General features: G+C 39.9%; 1 protein-coding gene across 1 annotated transcript in view; it reads left to right on the top strand.

The window, feature by feature from the left end:
• Positions 1-2,120: 2,120 nt before the first annotated feature.
• SMC2 (structural maintenance of chromosomes 2) overlaps positions 2,121-25,147 on the top strand; it is a 64,005-nt gene continuing 40,978 nt past the window's right edge. The window contains exons 1-4 of the mRNA XM_089255611.1: positions 2,121-2,357; positions 4,864-5,013; positions 8,707-8,868; positions 17,275-17,385. Coding sequence (XP_089111737.1) covers positions 2,190-2,357; positions 4,864-5,013; positions 8,707-8,868; positions 17,275-17,385 — 591 coding nt within the window. The 5' untranslated portion in view covers positions 2,121-2,189. The remainder of the gene's footprint in view (positions 2,358-4,863; positions 5,014-8,706; positions 8,869-17,274; positions 17,386-25,147) is intronic.

Here is a 25,147-nt window from a genome sequence, read left to right on the forward strand (position 1 = left end):
AATCATTATTTTCACGTTGCACACGGCGCAGAAATTCTACTGCTATTAAAACCTGACTTTATAAACAGAGCTCATAAACTGACCCGAAAGATCAAACTTCCAGTTCAGTTATTTTTTCAAGACCCAAGGAGACATCCAAAACAAAGGACCTCCAAACAAGCAGACAACAATAACGATTAAGATCATTTCCACACTCCACTTTATAGTAGGTGCTGCCATCTAATCTCAAATTTAAAAGTTACTAATGTGGTGATGATGAAGTTTAAAATAAAAAAAAACTATATTCTTTATTCCTAGCGTGACCATACATCCCGTATTTCCCGGGACAGTCCAGGTATTTTCTGTTTTTTTGGCCGTCCCGACTTTTTGACAAAAGTGTCCCGGTTTTTCCCGTATTTTACACGAAGCCAACTTGAATTTTTATTCTTTATTAAAGTCAAAGATTGACATTATTTTTCAACTCATAAATTATTTTACGATAATTACAACTATATATGAGAATATTAATCTCCCACATTTGATTGAACGCTTGTCTTTCGTGGAATACATTGTAATCCACTGCAATTTGCATCATTTCCCGCCATTGGGATTTTTCCGTAATTTCAACAATATTTGGCAACGATAATTGTTTGGTTTTGGCATTGTTTTTGGCGATAATTGGCAATGTCCCGTATTTTCCCGTATTTGGAAACGCAATGTCCCGTATTGCTCTCGAGGAAATATGGTCAACTTATTTATTCCGCTCAGTTCCTTATAAACAAAGCTCATAAACTGAACTGGAAATTCAAACTAAAAGTTCGGTTATTTTATTTGAGCATAAGGAGACGTCCAAAACAAAGAACATCTTAATGAGCAGACGACAGACAAGAAGTCGGTTTGTTCGGTTCCCTATAAGCTAAGTTCACAAACAGAACTGGCAGTTCAAACTTCCAGTTCAGTAATTTTTTCAAGACACAAGGAGACGCCCAAAACAAGGAACCTGGAGAACGCAGACGACAGAGATTCTGAGGCTTGATTTATAATACTGTTGGTACTGCTATCTAATCCCGAAATTTCAGGCAACTCATGCGATGATGAAAAAGGGGGAAGAGCCTTAATTTTTAGCATATGCCAGGGCCATATACTTTATATAGCCGCCCTGATCTGATGCGCTATGCTAGGAAAACACAAACGCGTATCGTGATTATGTAACACGTTTCTGCCGGCGCGAAATGGTCTAATTCGGTTCACGCGGCGCAAGAAACCTATTCCTAGGAAAACCCGGCTTTAACGAAGAAATTTTGAAAAAGCAGACGAGATGTGAAGGGAGTTTTAACTATAAAACCGGGTTTTCCAAGGAATAGGTGTTTTGCGCCACGTGAACCGAATAGTATCATTTCACGTCGGCAGCAACGTGTTACATAATCACGCTGCGCGTTTGTGTCTTCCTAACGGAGCACATTAGATCAGGGCGGCTGTGTTATAGTATATGGCCTTGGCATCAGCTACTCTGTCGTCTGCATGCTCTGTTTTTAACAAAGCTGCATTAAGAGTTTCATAATTTCAGAGCTGCATAAGAGTACCTTTCAAGCGGCTTTGGTTTTGAAGAAGTAGTGAAGAGAATATCGGCGAGACCGCGGCGCACGACGCATTTGACTTCTCCAGAAGCAGTCGGCCAATCACGCGCGACGTAAAGCGCAGTCGTGAGGCGTATTGCGCTCTGTAGGAAAACAGTCATGCTGCTTTTCTTATTGGTGAGTGGACGGCGTGTCGCGCTGGGTGAATCACGTTGTGCGTGGCGCAGGAAACCTGCTCCTAGGAAAATTCGGATTCAACCAGTCCACACTGTGAGTGCTGCCATCTAATTTCAAAATTAAAAATGCTTCATACGGTGATGGTAAAGCTGTTGATTTATAAATTTGATTACAATGCCGGACTATTTATAGAATATAATAAAAAATACCATCTTTTAAGATTCTTAATCACTTTTCTCGCGTCTCTTAAGCAAATCATTGTACCATTTCCTCTGAATATCAGCCTTATTATAGAAAAATGTTGCATGTCCCGCGATGAACGATTTATATGGGCACATCGAAATTTTTAGATTTGTAGAAGTGACCCTTGGCAACAACATCGGAAGCAGTGTTTAGGCGGGAACTCAGCGAAAAAGGAGGCTAATGAACGACGTACGGCTGCAATAGTGGAAAACGATGTACATCAAGTCGATCGAGATCAACGGCTTTAAATCGTACGGCACCAAAGTCGAGATCAATGGCTTCGATCCTTTCTTCAACGCCATCACTGGCCTCAACGGCAGTGGCAAGTCCAACATATTAGATGCTATTTGCTTTGTATTGGGGATAACGAACTTGCAACATGTCAGTGAGAATCTTGCATCTCTTTGAATGTCATTTGTTGATCGAGACTTGTTATTATGTGCACAACATTAGTATTCTTTGTTTGTATGTGAGATAATATGTGTGTGTTTCATGCATTGTCACTTGAAGACACATAACTGTAGTGATAATTATCTTTCAATTCCTTAAACTTCCAATTAAAGGCGTTCCCCGTTAACACACTCCCCAGTAATAGACACTTTCCTGAATGCTGTGGACAAGGAGTGCCACCTTGGGTGTCATAGATATTGGAAATGCGAAAGTAGCGATTACATTTTTTTTGTCAATCGACATTTTAAGGCATACAGGCTCAACCCATGGCCTGCGGGCCAAATGTGGTTCTCTGCTGCACCTTTACATTACTCTAGCAGTATGCGGCACATTTACAGAATACTTAAATGACCAGAAGTGCGGTTTCACATCAAGTAATTCTCAAAACATTCCCATATTCTTAAGTGATTTGCAGTTTTTTGGCAGATCACTTCAGCGCCCTTCCCAGATTGGCCTTTTTTTTTTTTTAAACCGAGCACAACGCAGCTCTATTGCCATAGGTAATTTCTACCTAGTGAGTTGTGCCGGAAGTGTAAGTGCGTGTACCTAACAGTCTGAGTGCGTATCTAGTGTTGTGTATGATTTTTCAGTGCTGCCATTTATATCTCAGAAGTGAAGTTAGTAATGTGTAGTGACTGAATATTTGTAGGACTGTTGCTCTGTGGCGAGACTTTTTAACAGGGAGATCGGCTCGCATTTGCGCCTTGAAGTTGGGAACCACAGAAAACCAACTTCAGCAGACCACCACTGTGGGGTTCGAACCCGGATCCTCGCATCACGAGTCCGGCACTATAACCACTCGACCACCACAGCGGCGAGTCAGCGGTTTAAGTCACCAAGATCCATCTAAAATACCCCATCCAAATTTTGTTACCAAGGCAGCTGGCTTTTGCTTCTCTCTAATTAATTCTGACCCTACTCAGTCTTGTGATCACAGAATTAACACAGCCTGCACACAATTTTGTTGCTTCCATATCATTTGGAAATTCAACACTTAAGCTGATTAAGCTCCCGTGGAAAAGCCTGCTTTTCCGAAAAATTTTGTTACAATTTCAGAAAGCAACTGTTTTACTATATATGGCTTATCAAAACGACAGGATCAAGTACAGAAACGAACTCACATTTTCAAGCATAGATTGCATAAATAATTTCAGTGTACCACTGTATATTTTGTATGATCCTTTGGTCATCAAACATTTAGTATTTGTGTGAAATTTTCCGTTAATGGGTAGAATTTTCCTTTCCGTTTCCACGTTAGACAGGCTCTGTTCAATCCAGGTTTTTAGTATGTATTTTGGCATTGAAATCATGCAGCCGAGCACAACTTGGGTCTATCGCCATGGGCAATTTACTACAAATACAAATACGACACCACAACAGGCAAATTGCCCAACGAGGTGGCTGACTTAAGAACATCATGGATCCCCGAGCCATTTTTTGGAGGCCCTACCTACTACTGCTACACCACATATGCACCCCCCCCCCCCCCCGTGGAACTCCCCAACGAATCGGTACATGCGAGAATGTGAAACTACCTAGTGTCACTACCTAGTGAGTTGTGCCGGAAGTGTAAGTATGTGTACCTAACAGTCTGAGTGTGTATTTAGTGTTGTGTATTTTTTAGTGCTGCCATCTATATCTCAGAAGTGAAATGAGTAGTGTAATGACTGAATATTTGTACTGTTTGTGGGACTGTTGCTCTCTGTGGTGAGACTTTTTAATGGGGAGATCGGCTCGCATTTGCGCCTTGAAGTTTGGAACCACAGAAAACCAACTTCAGCCGACCACCACTGTGGTAACGGTGGGGCTCGAACCCGGGTCCCCGCGATGCGAGTCCGTCATTATGACCACTCGATCACCACAGCGGCACCCCCCTGATTGACCTGCATTCTATTTACAGATCACTTGAGTGATTCGCGGCACAGTTTCATTGCACTTAAGCAACCCACTGTTCCAACTCAGTTAAGTGGTCCACCTCACATTTACAGATCACTTTAGTGACCTGCAGTGAAGTTTGACGTCTCTTTAGTGATGTATAAAATCATGCTTTATACTGAAAAAATATGTTTTTTAACCTTATTTTTCTGATTAACAAAATGTTGTACGACTATGTAGAGTAAGAAATTTTGCGAATTCCCTCCCCCTCTTTCCACTATTAATCAAAGATTAGTACCTGTGCTTTCCATATACTTTTGTATGTACAGTAAAAATCTGTTATAACGAATAGAGCTTATAGCGAGTGATTTGTGGGTGATTGTCAAAGAGCTAATATTACAAAAGAAAAAGCATTCACTTATAACGAGAAGTCTGTTGTAACAAAAATTTTTCCTGTGATTGTGAACTGCTTTTATAACAGGCTTAGATTATATTTCTAAAGCATTACTTGTACTTTCTATGTATAAATACATTTATTCCTTAATTCTTTTCTTCGTTTTAGGTAAGAGCTAACAGCCTACAAGAACTTGTTTACAAAGCTGGTCAGGCCGGTGTAACAAAAGCAGTTGTGACTATAACCTTTGATAACAGTGACACTGCAAATTCTCCTCTTGGATATGAACAGCACAGAGAGATTACCGTTACTCGAATTGTAAGTACTTTTCCCTTGAATTAGTGTATTCTAGGGCTCGACAAATCCTAAAGCACTTTGGCAACTAAGGTTGAATGTGATTAATGAATCAGAGCCTGGAGGCAACAGAAGATTATGGGAATTTGTGTTAGCCAACATGGAAACACCGTCTCTGGAAAGTTGGAGGAAAAAAACATAAAAGCATTATTTTAGATCAGGGCTTGACAAATCCCAAGTCACGATGACAACTAGAAAATCAATTTTCTGTATTAATTTGAGACTCAGGTTGCTACATTAGAATCTTAATATCACACAAAGTCTTCCTTATTTCACAATACCTTTTCACCACAGGCCACACCAACTCCAGTCACATCGCTGTACAGCAATTTTCTACCGATAGAGTGGGTTGAGAATTTTCCACTCTAAAGTCATGTTGTACTTCCTTCCTTGTCTTGAGCATGGACAAGACTTTCAGTGAGGGCATATTGAAAAGACTCCACCTCACGGTGGTCACCTCCATGGGTCCTTCCACATCCGGTAGCGGGCCCCCTAAGCTACACTGCTCACAACAAGTAAGGGAGCAAGCAAAAAAGTGAAGAAAACCGTGCGAGACAGCCACGTATTGGCATACAATGGATAGTACACGCGTATCAATGCGCAGTACAGAAAAAAGACGTAAAAAAATTTGGAATTAAGCTTTAATTCTTTGAAAATATGGGAAAAAACATGAAAAGATGATTTAGGGCAACAATTTGGTTACATGTAAATGATAAAAAAAGTACTGTTTAGACATGATGCATGAGTTTTAATAGGGCGTGTGGTCTCCTCGAACAGCTAAGACTGCTGCACACCTGTTTGCCATGGATGCGATGAGGTTATCGATCAGACTTTGGGGAATACTGTTCCACTCCTCAAGAAGTGCAATCTGCAAGTCTCGGACAGTAACAGGCGGCCTTGGTCGCGCAGCAATGCGTCGTCGTGGATTCAGGTCAGGAGAGCACGCTGGCCATTCCATACGCTGTATTGTTTCAGCTTCAAGCATGTTCTCCACCAGACGAGCTCTATGCGGTCGGGCATTATCATCCTGGAAAACAAAGGAATCTCCAATGGCTCCAGCGTAAGGGATGACATGAGGTCGCAGTATCTCGTCTGCATACCTTCGGGCCGTCAAAGTGCCATTCCGAATGATATGCGGGTCCGTACGTCCGCCTATGCTGATTCCACCCCATACCATCCAACCAGCTCGTCTGTATTGTGACCTTTCACGAACGAATGCGGGGTTATTTCGAGTTCCCCTGTCCCTCCATACCAGAACACGCCGGGTGTCACACTCCAGACTGAATCGGGACTCGTCTGTAAACAGCACTTGGCTCCAATCATGTTGCTCCCAATCTCGATGTTCAGCAGCCCATCTTCTTCGGGCCGCACGGTGGCGTGGGGTCAACGGAATGCAGACCATTGGCCTACGTGCATAGAGCCCTCCCTCATGAAGCGATTACGTACTGTTTGGCTGGACACTCTTCGTCCTATTGCCAAGAGCAACCGTCTTTGCAGCTGCGTAGCATTCTCTGTTCTGTTTCGACGGGCTGTTAACCGTACATACCGGTCATCAGTTGCTGTAGTGGCGCGTGGCCGACCTTGCCCTGGTCGACGTCTAACATTTCCTGTTTCTCGGAATCGATTCCACAGCCTTGCAACAACACTTCTGGCGACTCCAACAGCGTCCGCGACACTACGTTGTGTTTGCCCAGATTCCAGTCTGCCTATCACACGCCATGCCATGGATTCCGGTAAATCACGTTGTTGAGACATCCTCAAGTCACCTTGTCTCAAAAAACAATACTGCGCAATCGAATTTCACAGTAAAACAGACGTTTCTGCAACATCCCGATTTCTGCCCTTATCTCCTTTTTCTGGTTTTTGACGTCATGAACTTTGATTTGCATATGAAGTTTTCTTCTTCCGTTTCCTGCTAGGCTTTAAATTATGGATGATTCATTTTATGTTACTTATCGGTGTACATCTTTGCGTAATTTTTTCAAAACCATGTGCTCCCCTAATTGTTTTGAGCAATGTACTTTACTGCACACTAACTCCAGTCATAAATCGCTATAAAGTAATTTCCAGCCAGTGGAGTTGGTGGGAAATGAAGACGGTGGCTATTGGTAGTTGCCTCAGGCTTGGTATGTAAAGAACTTGTTTCTCTGACATCCTATGCCCGTATTCGAACCCATGGACTTTGGTGGGCCCCTTTATACAGCTGTCAAGTCTAGGCTCCCGAAATTCTACTCCATTTTTCGGACTCCAGACAAATTCTATATCACCTAAATTTTAACCGTGATTGTAAGAAATTCATATTTTCAAGAGAAAAAATTTACTCGGAAAAAAGATTGTTACTTTTGTTTTAATCCCTGAAATAATGTTGTAAGTGTAAATTGTCATTATGTCAAAATTACAAAAATATTTTGTTTGTTTTTGGAGGAAAAAGACAAAATTAGCCATCAGCCAGCATAAGTTTGATCTTTCGACATCAGAAATTAGCGAGAAAACTTGTATCTGCTTTGACTATGTCTTGTTAAGTCTGTATGTTCTGTTTCAAGCCCGATGGTGATTTTTCTTTCTTGGCAAAAGTGATTCAGCCTACTGGTTTATGACTTCGCACTAATCAGCGATGGCTTGAAACGATGATACGTTTTTACATAGGGGGAAAATCCTTACAATTTTACTTTCATTAATGAAAAATCCCTATATTTTACAAAAAAAAATTTTTATATTAATTTTTGTACGGAATTTAAATTCGCGTGAAAATCTCCCTAATTCTTATTTTCCAAAATTGGCAGCTACGCCTTTATAGAGAATTTATAGTGTGAAAAAATACAAATTTGTGACATTCGTCCGGACGTTCCCCCCTTCCCTCCCCAGTCCACCCAGCTGGAGCCCCGAACCTTTTTGGTGGCCACACTCAGGTTCAATGGGGAAAGAACTTATGAATCTGATTTTTAGGTATCTGTGAGCATTTAGTTCAGCTAGTGGACTTTTTTTAAAGTGCTATTTAGTGTCGCCCACAGGCGATGCAATGACTGAGGAAGTTATATTCCCACAAAAGTAGCTCGCATCACTGAGAGTTTTGTTGCTGATCTTATACAGTGTATCCTGCATAAAAGTCCCTACTTGAGATGTTTTTACATCTATTAAGTCTCGTTTCCAGAGTCACGATTTTATTAACATCTAAAAGCATTGCTGTTTAATAAGTTTTCTTAATACATTTTTGTTGCATGGTCCCTACAATGACATCTTAAGCAGAATCCCTTTATGCAAATTTGGGTACTTATGTATGCTATTATAGTTCGAGACCGTTCATCCCTTTAGAAAAGAGCACAAACCATCCCAAGATGGTCACTCTGGGTGGTCAGGGGGTCATGTATGTCTGTCTGTCTGCAGTAGGACTAGCAATAATGTGAATTATACCAGCCCCCTTTTCCTGTGAAAACTAATAACTGTGTAGTTTGTCTCGTGTTGGCGCTTCAGTCCTTGTCAGCAGCCTGGCAACTCCAGCCTGACGTGACGTATGCAAGTACCATCATTTGTCATTGTATAATACACAATGATATGGTAATATGTTGTGGTGTTTCAATTATAATTTGTATGGCTGGTGCAGTTTGAATGAATAATTTTTTACTTGTTAAAAACTTAGATATTTCTCTTCCAACTTAGGTCATTGTTGGAGGCCGGAACAAGTATTTGATCAATGGCGTTGCTGCTAACAACCACAGGTTGCAGGACTTCTTTCAGTCTGTGCAACTGAATGTGAACAACCCTCATTTTTTGATCATGCAGGGAAGAATTACCAAAGTTCTGAATATGAAACCGAGAGAGGTTCGATCAAGACTATATTTATTTTCCCCTGTTTCTTTTTTGCTCTGTATGTGATAAAACTTTCATTTCCTTATTCCATATAAATTTATAATCATCAATCAAGATAAATGGTTAGATGTCAAATAAGTTTGATATAGTGTAAAATTTTTAAAAATTTGCTAAGCATTTATAACCATATAAATTGCTGGCAAAATTCCTAATTTATTGCTGAAAATTGCCAAGGAAAAGAAAGTTGGGGAGGGGGTGAGACTTCTATAAATCTTGATTAATTGTGATTTCACGAAAAAATCATTTGACATAATGATAAATTAGAGATGTAAAATTCTCAAGAATAATCTTTAGATGAATATCCTTGAGCAATTTCTATCATAAATAAATTGAGCATATTCTTATAAGTTCTTGATGAGAATATCCTCCTGTTATTTGTAATATATTTACATATAATATATAATATCCTTGAGGATATTCTCTAGAATGACTACTTTTATAAATTACTGGGGGAATATCAACGAAAATAGTAAGAATTGTTTTTTCGGGTTCGAAGACCGTCGTCCGTTTGAGTTTGTTCTCAACGTTTCCCCAACACTAGTGGTTGGCATCATCAGGAGAATTGATAAACTGGATCAAAGTCAAGTTTTCCGGAGTCTCAGGTTGTATTTATGCACATAAGTGGCTTGAACTACACTATTGTTCTGTGATTGGTCAGTTGATTCTATGGCTGGCAGCGTATTGTAAACAGTTGTTATGCTGGTAGAACCTGATTGGCCGAGAGATGTGGAGTTATCTGATTGGCTGTTGTCATCATTCTGTTGCTGGACCTTGAAGGGGAAGGTTCTTGTTCTTCTGAGAGCTGGTGTCCAGGATCTGCTCAATTTCAAAGTTTCTTCTCTTCTATTATAGCTGTTTTTGTGCTTGTATATTTTATACGATCAGCAAAAGACCGCCGTGACCCTCTATCAACACCGGGGATCTACCGAATACCGTGCACCTGTGGTCAGGTATATATTGGAACCACAAAAAGATCTGTGGCCACGAGAATAAAAGAGCACGAACGATGCTGCAGAATGGGCCAAACAGAAAAGTCGGCGGTGGCAGAGCATGCGCTTTACGACAACCACAGTGTACAGTTCAGCAAAACACAGGTAATAGCTAATGTTGACCACTTCTTCCCACGAATCTACAGAGAGGCTATTGAAATATACAAGCACAAAAACAGCTATAATAGAAGAGAAGAAACTTTGAAATTGAGCAGATCCTGGACACCAGCTCTCAGAAGAACAAGAACCTTCCCCTTCAAGGTCCAGCAACAGAATGATGACAACAGCCAATCAGATAACTCCACATCTCTCGGCCAATCAGGTTCTACCAGCATAACAACTGTTTACAATACGCTGCCAGCCATAGAATCAACTGACCAATCACAGAACAATAGTGTAGTTCAAGCCACTTATGTGCATAAATACAACCTGAGACTCCGGAAAACTTGACTTTGATCCAGTTTATCAATTCTCCTGATGATGCCAACCACTAGTGTTGGGGAAACGTTGAGAACAAACTCAAACGGACGACGGTCTTCGAACCCGAAAAAACAATTTTTATCAAATGATGGCCGCGAAAACCTTATCAACTATTTACATCGCCTCTACGGGGAGGAAGTTGTCAAGTCTTACCGGAAGTTAAGTAAAGTTAGGAGATCAAAAGCGCAACTGCTGTCGTCGCTCGCATTCTTGTCACGTTGCCGAGATTCGAATATCATTCCCGCCTTTCTGAAGATGAAACGCCTCTTCGTTACTGCACAAGCTCACCGCATCTACAACCGATTGGAGAAATCGTTGGTTCGCGAACGTATTCACTTCACGCGAAGAGAACTTGCCAGAACCGACAAAAACATACTGGATATATTCTATCACCTGAGTGGCAAGCTGAGTCCCGAGGACTGGAATAAAATCGATGGGATCACGTACAGGAGTATGGAGAACCACATCAACCGCAACACAGAACGTCAAAAAGTGAAGTTTCATAAGATCAATCAATGCCGGTTTGAGCATCCACCCATGGACATGAAAAAGACTGTGGTGAACTTGACAGATCGAGTGCTTACAGAAAACGAAGTATCAGTGCTCGCCAAGGGAGGAAATTTTGCCATCACCCCACGTGAAATTCCCACTGAAGAAATCATCGCAAATGTTGAAGCAGCCATGAGAAACATGCCAGAAGAGCAAGCAGAAGAAATACGAGTAGAAACATCCAGAATTCTGACAAGAGCCAAGCCACCCCGGAAAAATCTAAAAGCAGCCGAACTACGAGCGATTAGGAGCCTCAACTCCGATAAAGATATTCTCATTCTGTCAGCAGACAAGGGAAATGCAACGGTAATAATGAAGACAGAAGAATACGGCCGTAAAATGACAGAACTCTTGGATCCATCAACGTATAGAGTGCTCAAAAAAGACCCAACACAAAAGATCCTGAGGAAGATGAACAGTTTGGTAAAATCCTCGTCTTTACCTGAGAATGAGAAAAAAGGTATCTGCAGAACAGAAGCACTTTCTCCTCGCATTTATGGTTTGCCGAAAATACATAAAGAACTGGTTCCATTGCGGCCGATTGTGAGTTCCATTGGATCTCCCACTTACAATCTAGCCAAAGTGTTAACCACCATCTTGCAGCCACACATAGGAAAAACAAGCACATTTGTGAAAGATTCTGGTCACTTCGTCGAAAAAATAAGAAATATCAACTTGCAACCTGATGATATACTGGTTAGCTTCGACATCGTATCATTGTTCACCAAGGTGCCACTGAAAGACGTCTTAAGACTACTCGATGAAATATTCCAAAAAGATATAGTAGGCCTTTTCCAGCTTTGCCTTACTACAACCTATTTCACCTGGAACAACGTCATCTATGAACAGACGGATGGAGTAGCTATGGGAAGCCCCTTGAGCCCGGTAGTTGCCAACTTCTTTATGGAAAAATTCGAAGAGCAGGCAGTAACAACAGCGCCTCTCAAACCAACAATTTGGCTCCGTTACGTTGACGATACATTCGTTGTTTGGGGGCATGGTGAAGAAAATCTTCACCGATTCTTGGACCATCTCAACGGAATCCATCCGAACATCAAGTTCACTATGGAAATAGAGAAAGAAGGACAGATCCCGTTCTTGGACGTTCTGGTCAGCCGTCAAGGTCAACGTTTAGGCCACAGCATTTATCGTAAGCCTACTCACACCAACAGGTATGTGCATAAGCTCTCCAATCATCATCCTCACCAAAAACAAGGCGTACTGAAAACCTTGATCGAGAGGGCAAGAAGACTATGTGAAGGAAAAGATCTAGGTAAAGAGATTGAGCACTTGAAATCAGTTTTCCGCTCTAATGGGTACACGAAAGACGACATCAAGAAAGCCTTACGCTCCATCAAGGAATCACCAACGGAAAATGAGCAGTCACAATCAATTGGAAAAGCTGTGCTGCCTTTTATCCCCGGAGTGACAGCAAGAATCAGCAAGGTCATGAAAAAACATCGTATAAAGACCATTTTCACACCAACCAGAAAAATATGTGAAATGCTACGATCAGCAAAAGACCGCCGTGACCCTCTATCAACACCGGGGATCTACCGAATACCGTGCACCTGTGGTCAGGTATATATTGGAACCACAAAAAGATCTGTGGCCACGAGAATAAAAGAGCACGAACGATGCTGCAGAATGGGCCAAACAGAAAAGTCGGCGGTGGCAGAGCATGCGCTTTACGACAACCACAGTGTACAGTTCAGCAAAACACAGGTAATAGCTAATGTTGACCACTTCTTCCCACGAATCTACAGAGAGGCTATTGAAATATACAAGCACAAAAACAGCTATAATAGAAGAGAAGAAACTTTGAAATTGAGCAGATCCTGGACACCAGCTCTCAGAAGAACAAGAACCTTCCCCTTCAAGGTCCAGCAACAGAATGATGACAACAGCCAATCAGATAACTCCACATCTCTCGGCCAATCAGGTTCTACCAGCATAACAACTGTTTACAATACGCTGCCAGCCATAGAATCAACTGACCAATCACAAAACAATAGTGTAGTTCAAGCCACTTATGTGCATAAATACAACCTGAGACTCCGGAAAACTTGACTTTGATCCAGTTTATCAATTCTCCTGATGATGCCAACCACTAGTGTTGGGGAAACGTTGAGAACAAACTCAAACGGACGACGGTCTTCGAACCCGAAAAAACAATTTTTATCAAATGATGGCCGCGAAAACCTTATCAACTATTTACATCGCCTCTACGGGGAGGAAGTTGTCAAGTCTTACCGGAAGTTAAGTAAAGTTAGGAGATCAAAAGCGCAACTGCTGTCGTCGCTCGCATTCTTGTCACGTTGCCGAGATTCGAATATCATTCCCGCCTTTCTGAAGATGAAACGCCTCTTCGTTACTGCACAAGCTCACCGCATCTACAACCGATTGGAGAAATCGTTGGTTCGCGAACGTATTCACTTCACGCGAAGAGAACTTGCCAGAACCGACAAAAACATACTGGATATATTCTATCACCTGAGTGGCAAGCTGAGTCCCGAGGACTGGAATAAAATCGATGGGATCACGTACAGGAGTATGGAGAACCACATCAACCGCAACACAGAACGTCAAAAAGTGAAGTTTCATAAGATCAATCAATGCCGGTTTGAGCATCCACCCATGGACATGAAAAAGACTGTGGTGAACTTGACAGATCGAGTGCTTACAGAAAACGAAGTATCAGTGCTCGCCAAGGGAGGAAATTTTGCCATCACCCCACGTGAAATTCCCACTGAAGAAATCATCGCAAATGTTGAAGCAGCCATGAGAAACATGCCAGAAGAGCAAGCAGAAGAAATACGAGTAGAAACATCCAGAATTCTGACAAGAGCCAAGCCACCCCGGAAAAATCTAAAAGCAGCCGAACTACGAGCGATTAGGAGCCTCAACTCCGATAAAGATATTCTCATTCTGTCAGCAGACAAGGGAAATGCAACGGTAATAATGAAGACAGAAGAATACGGCCGTAAAATGACAGAACTCTTGGATCCATCAACGTATAGAGTGCTCAAAAAAGACCCAACACAAAAGATCCTGAGGAAGATGAACAGTTTGGTAAAATCCTCGTCTTTACCTGAGAATGAGAAAAAAGGTATCTGCAGAACAGAAGCACTTTCTCCTCGCATTTATGGTTTGCCGAAAATACATAAAGAACTGGTTCCGTTGCGGCCGATTGTGAGTTCCATTGGATTTCCCACTTACAATCTAGCCAAAGTGTTAACCACCATCTTGCAGCCACACATAGGAAAAACAAGCACATTTGTGAAAGATTCTGGTCACTTCGTCGAAAAAATAAGAAATATCAACTTGCAACCTGATGATATACTGGTTAGCTTCGACATCGTATCATTGTTCACCAAGGTGCCACTGAAAGACGTCTTAAGACTACTCGATGAAATATTCCAAAAAGATATAGTAGGCCTTTTCCAGCTTTGCCTTACTACAACCTATTTCACCTGGAACAACGTCATCTATGAACAGACGGATGGAGTAGCTATGGGAAGCCCCTTGAGCCCGGTAGTTGCCAACTTCTTTATGGAAAAATTCGAAGAGCAGGCAGTAACAACAGCGCCTCTCAAACCAACAATTTGGCTCCGTTACGTTGACGATACATTCGTTGTTTGGGGGCATGGTGAAGAAAATCTTCACCGATTCTTGGACCATCTCAACGGAATCCATCCGAACATCAAGTTCACTATGGAAATAGAGAAAGAAGGACAGATCCCGTTCTTGGACGTTCTGGTCAGCCGTCAAGGTCAACGTTTAGGCCACAGCATTTATCGTAAGCCTACTCACACCAACAGGTATGTGCATAAGCTCTCCAATCATCATCCTCACCAAAAACAAGGCGTACTGAAAACCTTGATCGAGAGGGCAAGAAGACTATGTGAAGGAAAAGATCTAGGTAAAGAGATTGAGCACTTGAAATCAGTTTTCCGCTCTAATGGGTACACGAAAGACGACATCAAGAAAGCCTTACGCTCCATCAAGGAATCACCAACGGAAAATGAGCAGTCACAATCAATTGGAAAAGCTGTGCTGCCTTTTATCCCCGGAGTGACGGCAAGAATCAGCAAGGTCATGAAAAAACATCGTATAAAGACCATTTTCACACCAACCAGAAAAATATGTGAAATGCTACGATCAGCAAAAGACCGCCGTGACCCTCTATCAACACCGGGGATCTACCGAATACCGTGCACCTGTGGTCAGGTATATATTGGAACCACAAAAAGATCTGTGGCCACGAGAATAAAAGAGCACGAACGATGCTGCAGAATGGGCCAAACAGAAAAGTCGGCGGTGGCAGAGCATGCGCTTTACGACAACCACAGTGTACAGTTCAGCAAAACACAGGTAATAGCTAATGTTGACCACTTCTTCCCACGAATCTACAGAGAGGCTATTGAAATATACAAGCACAAAAACAGCTATAATAGAAGAGAAGAAACTTTGAAATTGAGCAGATCCTGGACACCAGCTCTCAGAAGAACAAGAACCTTCCCCTTCAAGGTCCAGCAACAGAATGATGACAACAGCCAATCAGATAACTCCACATCTCTCGGCCAATCAGGTTCTACCAGCATAACAACTGTTTACAATACGCTGCCAGCCATAGAATCAACTGACCAATCACAAAACAATAGTGTAGTTCAAGCCACTTATGTGCATAAATACAACCTGAGACTCCGGAAAACTTGACTTTGATCCAGTTTATCAATTCTCCTGATGATGCCAACCACTAGTGTTGGGGAAACGTTGAGAACAAACTCAAACGGACGACGGTCTTCGAACTCGAAAAAACAATTTTTATCAAATGATGGCCGCGAAAACCTTATCAACTATTTATAGTAAGAATTATTCTCAAGTTATTGATAATCCAGAATATTCTCCTCGATGAGAATGTTCTCCAGTTATAGAAGTCCTTCCAGAGAGTATTGTCGAGAATATATGTGGTAATGTGTATTATATTAAAAAATCAATGACATGATAATTGAGATTTCTGATTTTTGCTACTGAAATTGAAAAAAAATGTCAGAGAAGCTAAGTTTTACAAGGTCTACAGCGACAGATGTAAAAAGAGTGACAAAAATAGAGAATTTCACTTACCTTACAGAATTTCTATCCAAATGTTATGGAGAAAATTTCCCTTCAATGTAACTGAGAGCTGTAAATTTTATTGACATTTTTTGAGTATGGTGGTTGTATATGAGTTTTCATGTTTATATACCTTAATTTTTATTGCATCTGATCAAGCATAACCACTTTACATTACTCAAGTTGCATAGTTGTAGCTCCCTTGGTGGTTCGTAAGTATTGGCATCTGATATGGTAGCAACCACAAACCTTACAGGATTTTAATAACTAAAACAATATTATACAAAAACATTATTATCACAGCAGGCTGTGATAATAATGTTTTTAATTTAATCACATCTCTATTGATGTTGTATAATTTTCTGTTAATAATTTTTCATAATTTTGTTTTATAATTTTCTATGTGTTTTCCTCTATCCTAAGAAAGAAATGAGTAAATTTTCAGATTAAAAGTTTTTTTTGTGATTCCCTACTAACCAGCATTGCTCTTATTCTAAGCAGGTTGATTGAAAGTCGGCTAGTTTGGTAGAAAATACTAGGTAATTCAAAATGAATGGTTGCAAAAAGAAAATATGCCTGTGACTGCTACATTCAATTTATTTCACACATATCAATGTGAAGAGCATACTCTCAAAGTTTTATTTGGCAACACTAAGAAGTGTTCATTGGAAAATATTCATCATCAAAGGGGAAAAAATCATCTTAATGAAGAAGATATTAGTCCAGTGGGAGAAGCCTTTTTCACATACTCTCAAATCAGTAAAAAAAATCACAAAGCAATGAAGTTTTTCATATTCTTCTTGTGCACTGTATGCTTTTTACTTACTTATTTTGAATAAAAGCACATAAAGTGAACATTTAGGAGATGGCAGCTTTTTAGTGTCGCCAAGTGAAGCTCTGGAAGTTCTCCTTTCACATTACATTGATATGTGTGAAATAAATTAATTACAGCTGTGAGAGACAGGCATGTATTTTACATCGTTCATTTTTAATAACCCTGTATATTGACTTTCATCTTGTATTTAATTGTAGTTTCTACTATGAATGGCACAGAATAAGTGTAAATTATTAAAACACAATTTTTTGATTCTTTTATTTTTCCTTACTTTGATGTGAACCGCAGGACAATGTGTATATGTCATTTTATCTTGTAACCATCTCGTAAAATTCATTATTAACATTGTCATCAAATTCATTAGATTCATATAATTTTTTGTTGTTGTAGATTCTATCTATGGTGGAGGAAGCAGCGGGCACGAGGATGTATGAAATGAAAAAAGAGAATTCATTGAAGATAATGATGAAAAAAGAGGACAGGCTGATGGAAATAGATAAAGTAATTATATCCTCTGTATATTAAAGTTTATCATGTAGTGTAGTAGTTCCCAAACTTTTTGAAGCGCAACTCCCAGGGGTGGGAACTTTGCGCCGCACTGCGCCAAAACTAATATCTTGTGCCATCCTGCTCCAATAGCGTATTTTCGAATTTTTCTGCGCCAAATAGCGAATTTTGCTTCAGTATGCCCGGAATTTCGGAAAGGACGCCAAAAAATTTTTGTTCCTGCTAGCCACGAAACGTTTCTTTACAAGAAGAGCGTGTTTTATTCCACTATACTTAAACTATCGCCTCCTGATCAGGCTTTCCATCGCGAAACCCCGATATTGTCTGTGATCGTGGAACTGAAGATGGTTTTGTAACGTTCTTGATCGTTACCTCCCGGTTCTTCAATATTTTTTCCCCCAGTAAACATTGAGTGGATGACAACAATGGAATAGACAAAGTTTAGATAGAACTATAACATTTATTCAATTATATTGTTAAACCATTAATCAGCGTAATCACAATTATCACAGGCCCTTTTATATGTTAAACTATTAATTAATGTTTTATCACAATTATCACAGTTAGTCTTTTCTCTCACTGTCACAATGAAACAAAAATATGAATCGATCTCACTGCCGTTGTCCAGGTTTTCACGTCTTATCACATCGTCCGGTAGATACTCCCAGGTGTCTACCACACAGCCAAAGACTCGTCGTCACCAGCTTCAGACGACTTTGGTGTAAACACACGTTGAGATGAAAGCTCAGCCACTGCACATGGAACTGGAGATGAAAGTCCACGGTGGCCGGTCTGGCCACTAACCGATCACTGGATCACGACGACATTGAAACCTTACGTGCGATGAGACGGGATAAGTGTCAAGGCACACTTCTATTATTGTAACTTCATCGCTACTTATGAGACGATCTAGCTCACACCATGACAGGGCGTGACGCCTTACTGATTAAGTTGGTCGTAAGTCGTAGGTGAGGAAGTAGGTAGGTAGTGAGTGAGTCAGCACATCTCTAGCTGGCTTTTATATAGTAGCATTCCCACAATGCCTTACTGAAGAACCAATCACAACAAGAAGGTGCGGTATTAGCTTGTATCTGATTTACATAACTTCATGAGAAAAGGAAAACCAATCACAACATTAGCTTGTATCTGATTTACATAACTTCATGAGAAAAGGAAATACTGTAAGCATTATAATATTAAATCTGGCATCCAAACATAACAAATTGGAGATCTGGCCAGGATCCACAACTTTTAGGCCTATTGCACATTGTAAAAACTCATGACATTATAAACCGTGAGATGGTCCTAGGAACCACCGATGGCATGGAGGTAAAATATATTACATATTTATATAACACTTTGCTAAACATTTATATTATATTGCACTAATATATTACACAATTAAAATAGAGTTTGACGACTCGACGTGGCCTCCACCGACGAACCACGGGAGCCCCCCCAGAGGGAAAGAGAAGGTAACCAGACGAGCTATTGGGATCTCTGACATAGATGTAAAGCGGAATTTATATGGAACGTTGGTAGCCCGACCTCTGGCCCCGTTCTCGCCCGACGGCTAGGAGACCCCACCTCCGGACCGTCAGATTAAGCGAACTAACTGACCCGAACCGGATTGTCAGCGGAAGCCTCGGGTGGTTTCCGGTAACCAACGAACCCTGGGGCCTAAACAAGATTAATTGAACAACAGGATTGTAAGAGATCCCAGGTCGTCATGTTACACTTCCTCCCCCTCTGCAAAAGAAAATTTTTTACCCTGACAAAAAAATTTTCATAACTACAAAATAAAAAAAAAATTTTGCTCACTCAAACAAGGAGTGAAACACAGAGACAACATAAAATAATACCTAACCTAAATAGAACAAATCTATTAAACCTTTTTTTTTTTTTTTTTTTTTTTTTTTAAATTTACCGTCTGCCCACAATACGATAATTATCTCCCTGTAAAGATTTTTGACCATTGAAACAGAAATTTTCAACCCGAAGATCAGTATCCTGTTGACTGAGATAACGAAGAATTTCCACTGAACTACGGAACTTTAAACCGTCAGGATTATAATAATATACATCCACGCGAGGTCCTTTCTTTCTCTTAACTAGCATTCTTTGCCAACCTCTTTGTAAAGGAACCATCAGTTCAGAAAATCTACGAGGATTATGAAAACTAGAACGAGTTCTAACCTTTGGCACTGTCTCATCACTAAATACATGTTTAATTGAAGGATTCAAATTTTGACTAGACTCACCATTAGATGCAATAGCACTTTGACTAGAATTAACATCCTCTGACCGATATGTCTGTTCTTGAATAGGGAAGGCCTCTTGACTAGTAAAAGATTGACTAGTTTCAGGATTAATCTCTCCACTCTCCCCAGCCACAATAAAGGCCTTAAGATCACAGGCATTATATTTACCAACAATCACAAAACTCTGATCGCGAATTAAATAAACAACAGGTGATATTTTTTTTTGAATGAAAAATGGTCCATCCCACCTAGGTTTCAGTTTGCCCATAACATTTCCAGGGGCGCTGGATCTGTAATGAGTACGGACTAACACACTATCTCCCACCTTAAACTCATGTTGAATTCTCTTTTTATCATAATAATACTTCTGTCTCCTTTGCTGTTTTTTAACTCTTTCCTTAACCTGTTGAACCAAAATATCTGGTATATTGGCCCTTTCCCAAATTGGGGTATCCAGAGCCCAGTCAAAGGGTAAAGCAAGCTCACGACCGAGAAACAACTTCGAGGGAGAGACACCAGTGGTTTCAGACGGAACAGACCGTAAAGCCAAACCAAAGAAAGATAAATTTTTGTCCCAAGTACGGTGATTATCAGAAATAAAACAGGCAATCATCTGCTTCAATGTTTTATTTATTCTTTCTGTCAAATTTGACTGTGGATGATATGGGGTAATAAATCGCTGTTTTATCTTAAGGACATTACAAGTTTCTTTCAACAAATTAGAAATAAAACAGGGACCATTATCGGAAACAAGATTTTTTGGAAAACCAAATCTTGTACAATATTCAAAAACAAATTTTTTGGCAACCACAGAGGCTGTTATTCTACGAAGGGGAAAAACTTCAACCCATTTTGAATAGTAATCTACCACTACCAAAAGATGCACATTTCCCCTAGAGGAAACAGGAAAAGGACCCATGGTATCCACTCCTACGACCTCTCCTGGGAAATTTACAGTCGAGGACACCATAGGACCCCATCTTTTTTTATTGTCAAACTTTCGTGTTTGACAAATAGGGCAACTAAGTACATAATTTTTGACATCCCTTCGTATACCAGGCCAATAGGCTCGCTTTAAGCATCTTTGATAAGTTTTTCCTACCCCCATATGTCCCGAAGTGGGATGATTATGCATCTCCATAAGAAATTTTTTTCTACATGCATTAGGAATAACCAATAATTTTGCATGTTTATGTAAATAATACAATTTATCTGATTCATAAAGATAATATTTTTCCAATTTATGATCAACAATTCTATTTCCCAAATTTTTTTCTTGAAAATATTTTATGATGTCTGTGTATTCCAGTCTCTGTTTGGTAACCAATTCCGAAACATCCAAAAGAGAAAATAAAAATAATCTGTTATCAATACATTCCTCAAAATCCATTTCATCATTTGATGAAGAGGGCATCCGTGATAGGGCATCGGGAACTTGCATTGTTGAACCTTTACGGTACTCAAAACAAAGAGTATATTCTTGCAAAAGTTGGGCCCATCTACTGAGCCTTCCTTTTAGATTTTTTGCGTCAAAAAACCAGGCTACAGCTCTATGGTCAGTGACCACAGTTACAGACTCTCCTGTAAAGAAGCCCCTAAATTTATGGCATGCCCATACTACTGCTAAACCCTCTTGCTCTGAAACTGAGTAATTCTGCTCTGCCGAATTGAGTGTACGACTAGCAAAAGCCAAGGGTTTCTCGCCCTCAGGTTCAACTTGCTGTAAAACAGCGCCTATTCCTATACCCGAAGCATCAGTATAAATCTTTAATCTACAACCTTCCTTTCTGGTTGTTAATACTGGAGTATCAATTAAAGCCCTCTTTAATTTCTCAAATGCCTGTTGATGGATTTCTGTCCATCCCTTTTTTGTCAATTGATATAAAGGATACGCAATATTACTAAAGTGAGAAACAAATTGTCTATACCAACTACAGAGTCCAAGAAATCGTTGGAGTTGTTTTACATTTAATGGTCTTTTGTATTGAGAAATAGCCTCTGTTTGTGTGGGCTTAACATGCCATCCTTCACGGGACAAATTTAGACCCAAAAATTCTAAATTATTCTTAAATAGACAACATTTTTCTGGTTTTAATGTTAACCCCGCCCTTTGAAGACAAGAAAAAACAATTCTTAAATTTTGTAAATGTTGTTCAAAAGTTGAACTATAAACAACAATATCATCCAGATAAAACTCTGTACACCTCCCTACCAAATGACCAAGTACCATAGTCATCATGCGCTGAAAGGTGGCAGGCGCATTATTAAGGCCAAACGGCATGACCTTAAAGCGGTACATGCCAGAGTCTGTGACAAAAGAAGTTTTGTCACGATCCTCAAACCTTACTGGCACCTGCCAATATCCTGACGCTAAGTCAAAAGTGGATATAAAGGCTGAGCTGCCAATTCTTTGTAGTATCTGATCAATCGATGGCAAGGGGTACCTATCTGGAGCGGTAATTTTATTAAGTTTTTTATAGTCAATAACAAATCTCCAATCTCCCGTTTTCTTTTTGATAAGAAAACAAGGTGAACTCCAACTGGTGGAAGCCGGTTCTATAATGTCATCTTCCAACATTTGTTTAACCTGTTCTTCAACCAATTGTTTTTTCCACCTAGGTAAGGGAAATGGAGATCTAAAAGTAGGGCCACCCTGTGTAACAATTTTATGTTCTATTAAATGTGTTCTACCTGGTTTATCCCGAAAAAGATTTTCAAATTCTGACAACAATTCAAACAATAATTTTTTCTGATTATCACAAAATTCAGAAGATTCAATTAAATTTGTAATTTTTTGTTTGTCAATTTCCCCCCTATATTGCTGAAGTCCTCCATTCAGTTCCTTGTGTCTGAAATCAATTATTAACTCCAATTTAGATAAAATATCTATTCCCAACAAGACCTCAGTAGGCGCTCCGGCGAGAACTATCAAATCCGTGTCAATAGTACTATTTCGTACTTCGACCCGAGTCATTAGAACTCCAACAGGTTGACAACACTCGCCCGAGGCCAACTGAAAATTACCTCCTATATAGGGTCTAATTTCATTTTTGTTTTTGTACACCCTCTGTGCCAATTCAAGGCTGATCACTGATTTATCAGCCCCAGTATCAATTATAGCTCTTACATAACTGTCATTAATTTTAACAATCGGAAATAAAAAATCAATTTGAGAGGTACTAGAAACCACAGGAACACCACCCCTCTTTATGTACCTGTAGGCCCGTTTCCCTGTCCACTGTTTTGTTGTAAAGGGCAATTTCGAACTACATGACCGGGTTGATTACAACCAAAACAAATTAATTGAGAATATTTCGGTGCCTGGGTCTTTAGCATAGGAGGTCTAGTAAAACCCTGTACATTACGAGACTGAAAGGGCACTCTTGGTAAATTAGACCTCTGAAAAGGTACATTTCGATAATTTTGAGAACTTGAATTTTGAAAGGAGTTGTATTGATCCAACAACACAAATAATTTTTGCAACGTATCTGGTTGACGTATTTCCAAAAAGGTTCTTACCCGCGGTGGAAATTGTTTGATAATCAATTCAATTTTTTCAGATACCAGTATCGATGAATCGTAAGATTTAAATGATTCAAGTTTATACAAGACAAAGTCCAAATAGGAGCCACTCAAATAATTTTGAGAAAATAAGGCCTGAGCCAACTCAATCCATGTATGATGCGGTGAAAATGTTTGTAGCATTAACTTCCTAAAATTTTCCCAAGGATCACCATAATCCATTTTTTGAAGTTCATCTTTACCTATATTGGCCCACCACAATTGAGCTCTACCCTCAAAGACACTTACTGCAATTTCGATTTTATTCCGGATATTTTGTAGAGAAAAGAAAATATCACACTTGCTCAAAAATTCTCGAACATTATTATGTCCGGAAAATGTTAAACGATCATTACTCGGATAAGCCGGCCCAGTAAATGAATTGCCGGAATTCAATGGGATCGTGGGTGAAAACCCCGATCGAGTCCGATCGTCATTCTCGAAAATAAGATCATTACGATCGGATTCAACTTGTATACAAAAATCATCTCTACCTGAATATCCAGGCGTACTATTCAAATAACTAGAATTCATTGTTACAATTAAACATTAATTTATCAAAAATATTTGCGAAAAAAAAATCCCGTAAAAAATATTAGAATCAAAACACAAGTGCAAAAAAAAATTTAAAATTGGGTTCGATCATCGATCACAACATTTTCGAAAAGTTCAAATTTACCATACGATCATAATATTTGACTAGATATAATACCTACGACTAAATCGACTAACAAAACACAAGCGATGTTCGCGATCGCTCGTTTAAACACGAATTTGCAATGCGATCGCCCATTAAAACATGAATTTGCGATATGATCACAAAAACTCAAACCCGAGATTAAAAATACGATCTCAATATTGCGATTCCAAAACTGTCATCCAAAATCAATGAACTGGTATCGGTCGAGCCCCCAGAATTTATGTAACGTTCTTGATCGTTACCTCCCGGTTCTTCAATATTTTTTCCCCCAGTAAACATTGAGTGGATGACAACAATGGAATAGACAAAGTTTAGATAGAACTATAACATTTATTCAATTATATTGTTAAACCATTAATCAGCGTAATCACAATTATCACAGGCCCTTTTATATGTTAAACTATTAATTAATGTTTTATCACAATTATCACAGTTAGTCTTTTCTCTCACTGTCACAATGAAACAAAAATATGAATCGATCTCACTGCCGTTGTCCAGGTTTTCACGTCTTATCACATCGTCCGGTAGATACTCCCAGGTGTCTACCACACAGCCAAAGACTCGTCGTCACCAGCTTCAGACGACTTTGGTGTAAACACACGTTGAGATGAAAGCTCAGCCACTGCACATGGAACTGGAGATGAAAGTCCACGGTGGCCGGTCTGGCCACTAACCGGTCACTGGATCACGACGACATTGAAACCTTACGTGCGATGAGACGGGATAAGTGTCAAGGCACACTTCTATTATTGTAACTTCATCGCTACTTATGAGACGATCTAGCTCACACCATGACAGGGCGTGACGCCTTACTGATTAAGTCGGTCGTAAGTCGTAGGTGAGGAAGTAGGTAGGTAGTGAGTGAGTCAGCACATCTCTAGCTGGCTTTTATATAGTAGCATTCCCACAATGCCTTACTGAAGAACCAATCACAACAAGAAGGTGCGGTATTAGCTTGTATCTGATTTACATAACTTCATGAGAAAAGGAAAACCAATCACAACATTAGCTTGTATCTGATTTACATAACTTCATGAGAAAAGGAAATACTGTAAGCATTATAATATTAAATCTGGCATCCAAACATAACAAATTGGAGATCTGGCCAGGATCCACAACTTTTAGGCCTATTGCACATTGTAAAAACTCATGACATTATAAACCGTGAGATGGTCCTAGGAACCACCGACGGCATGGAGGTAAAATATATTACATATTTATATAACACTTTGCT

The sequence above is a fragment of the Pholcus phalangioides genome, unplaced genomic scaffold, assembly GCF_987345545.1.
Source record: "Pholcus phalangioides strain wild (caught in Gottingen) unplaced genomic scaffold, Ppha-v1.0 ptg000043l_1, whole genome shotgun sequence".
NCBI lineage: Eukaryota > Metazoa > Arthropoda > Arachnida > Araneae > Pholcidae > Pholcus > Pholcus phalangioides.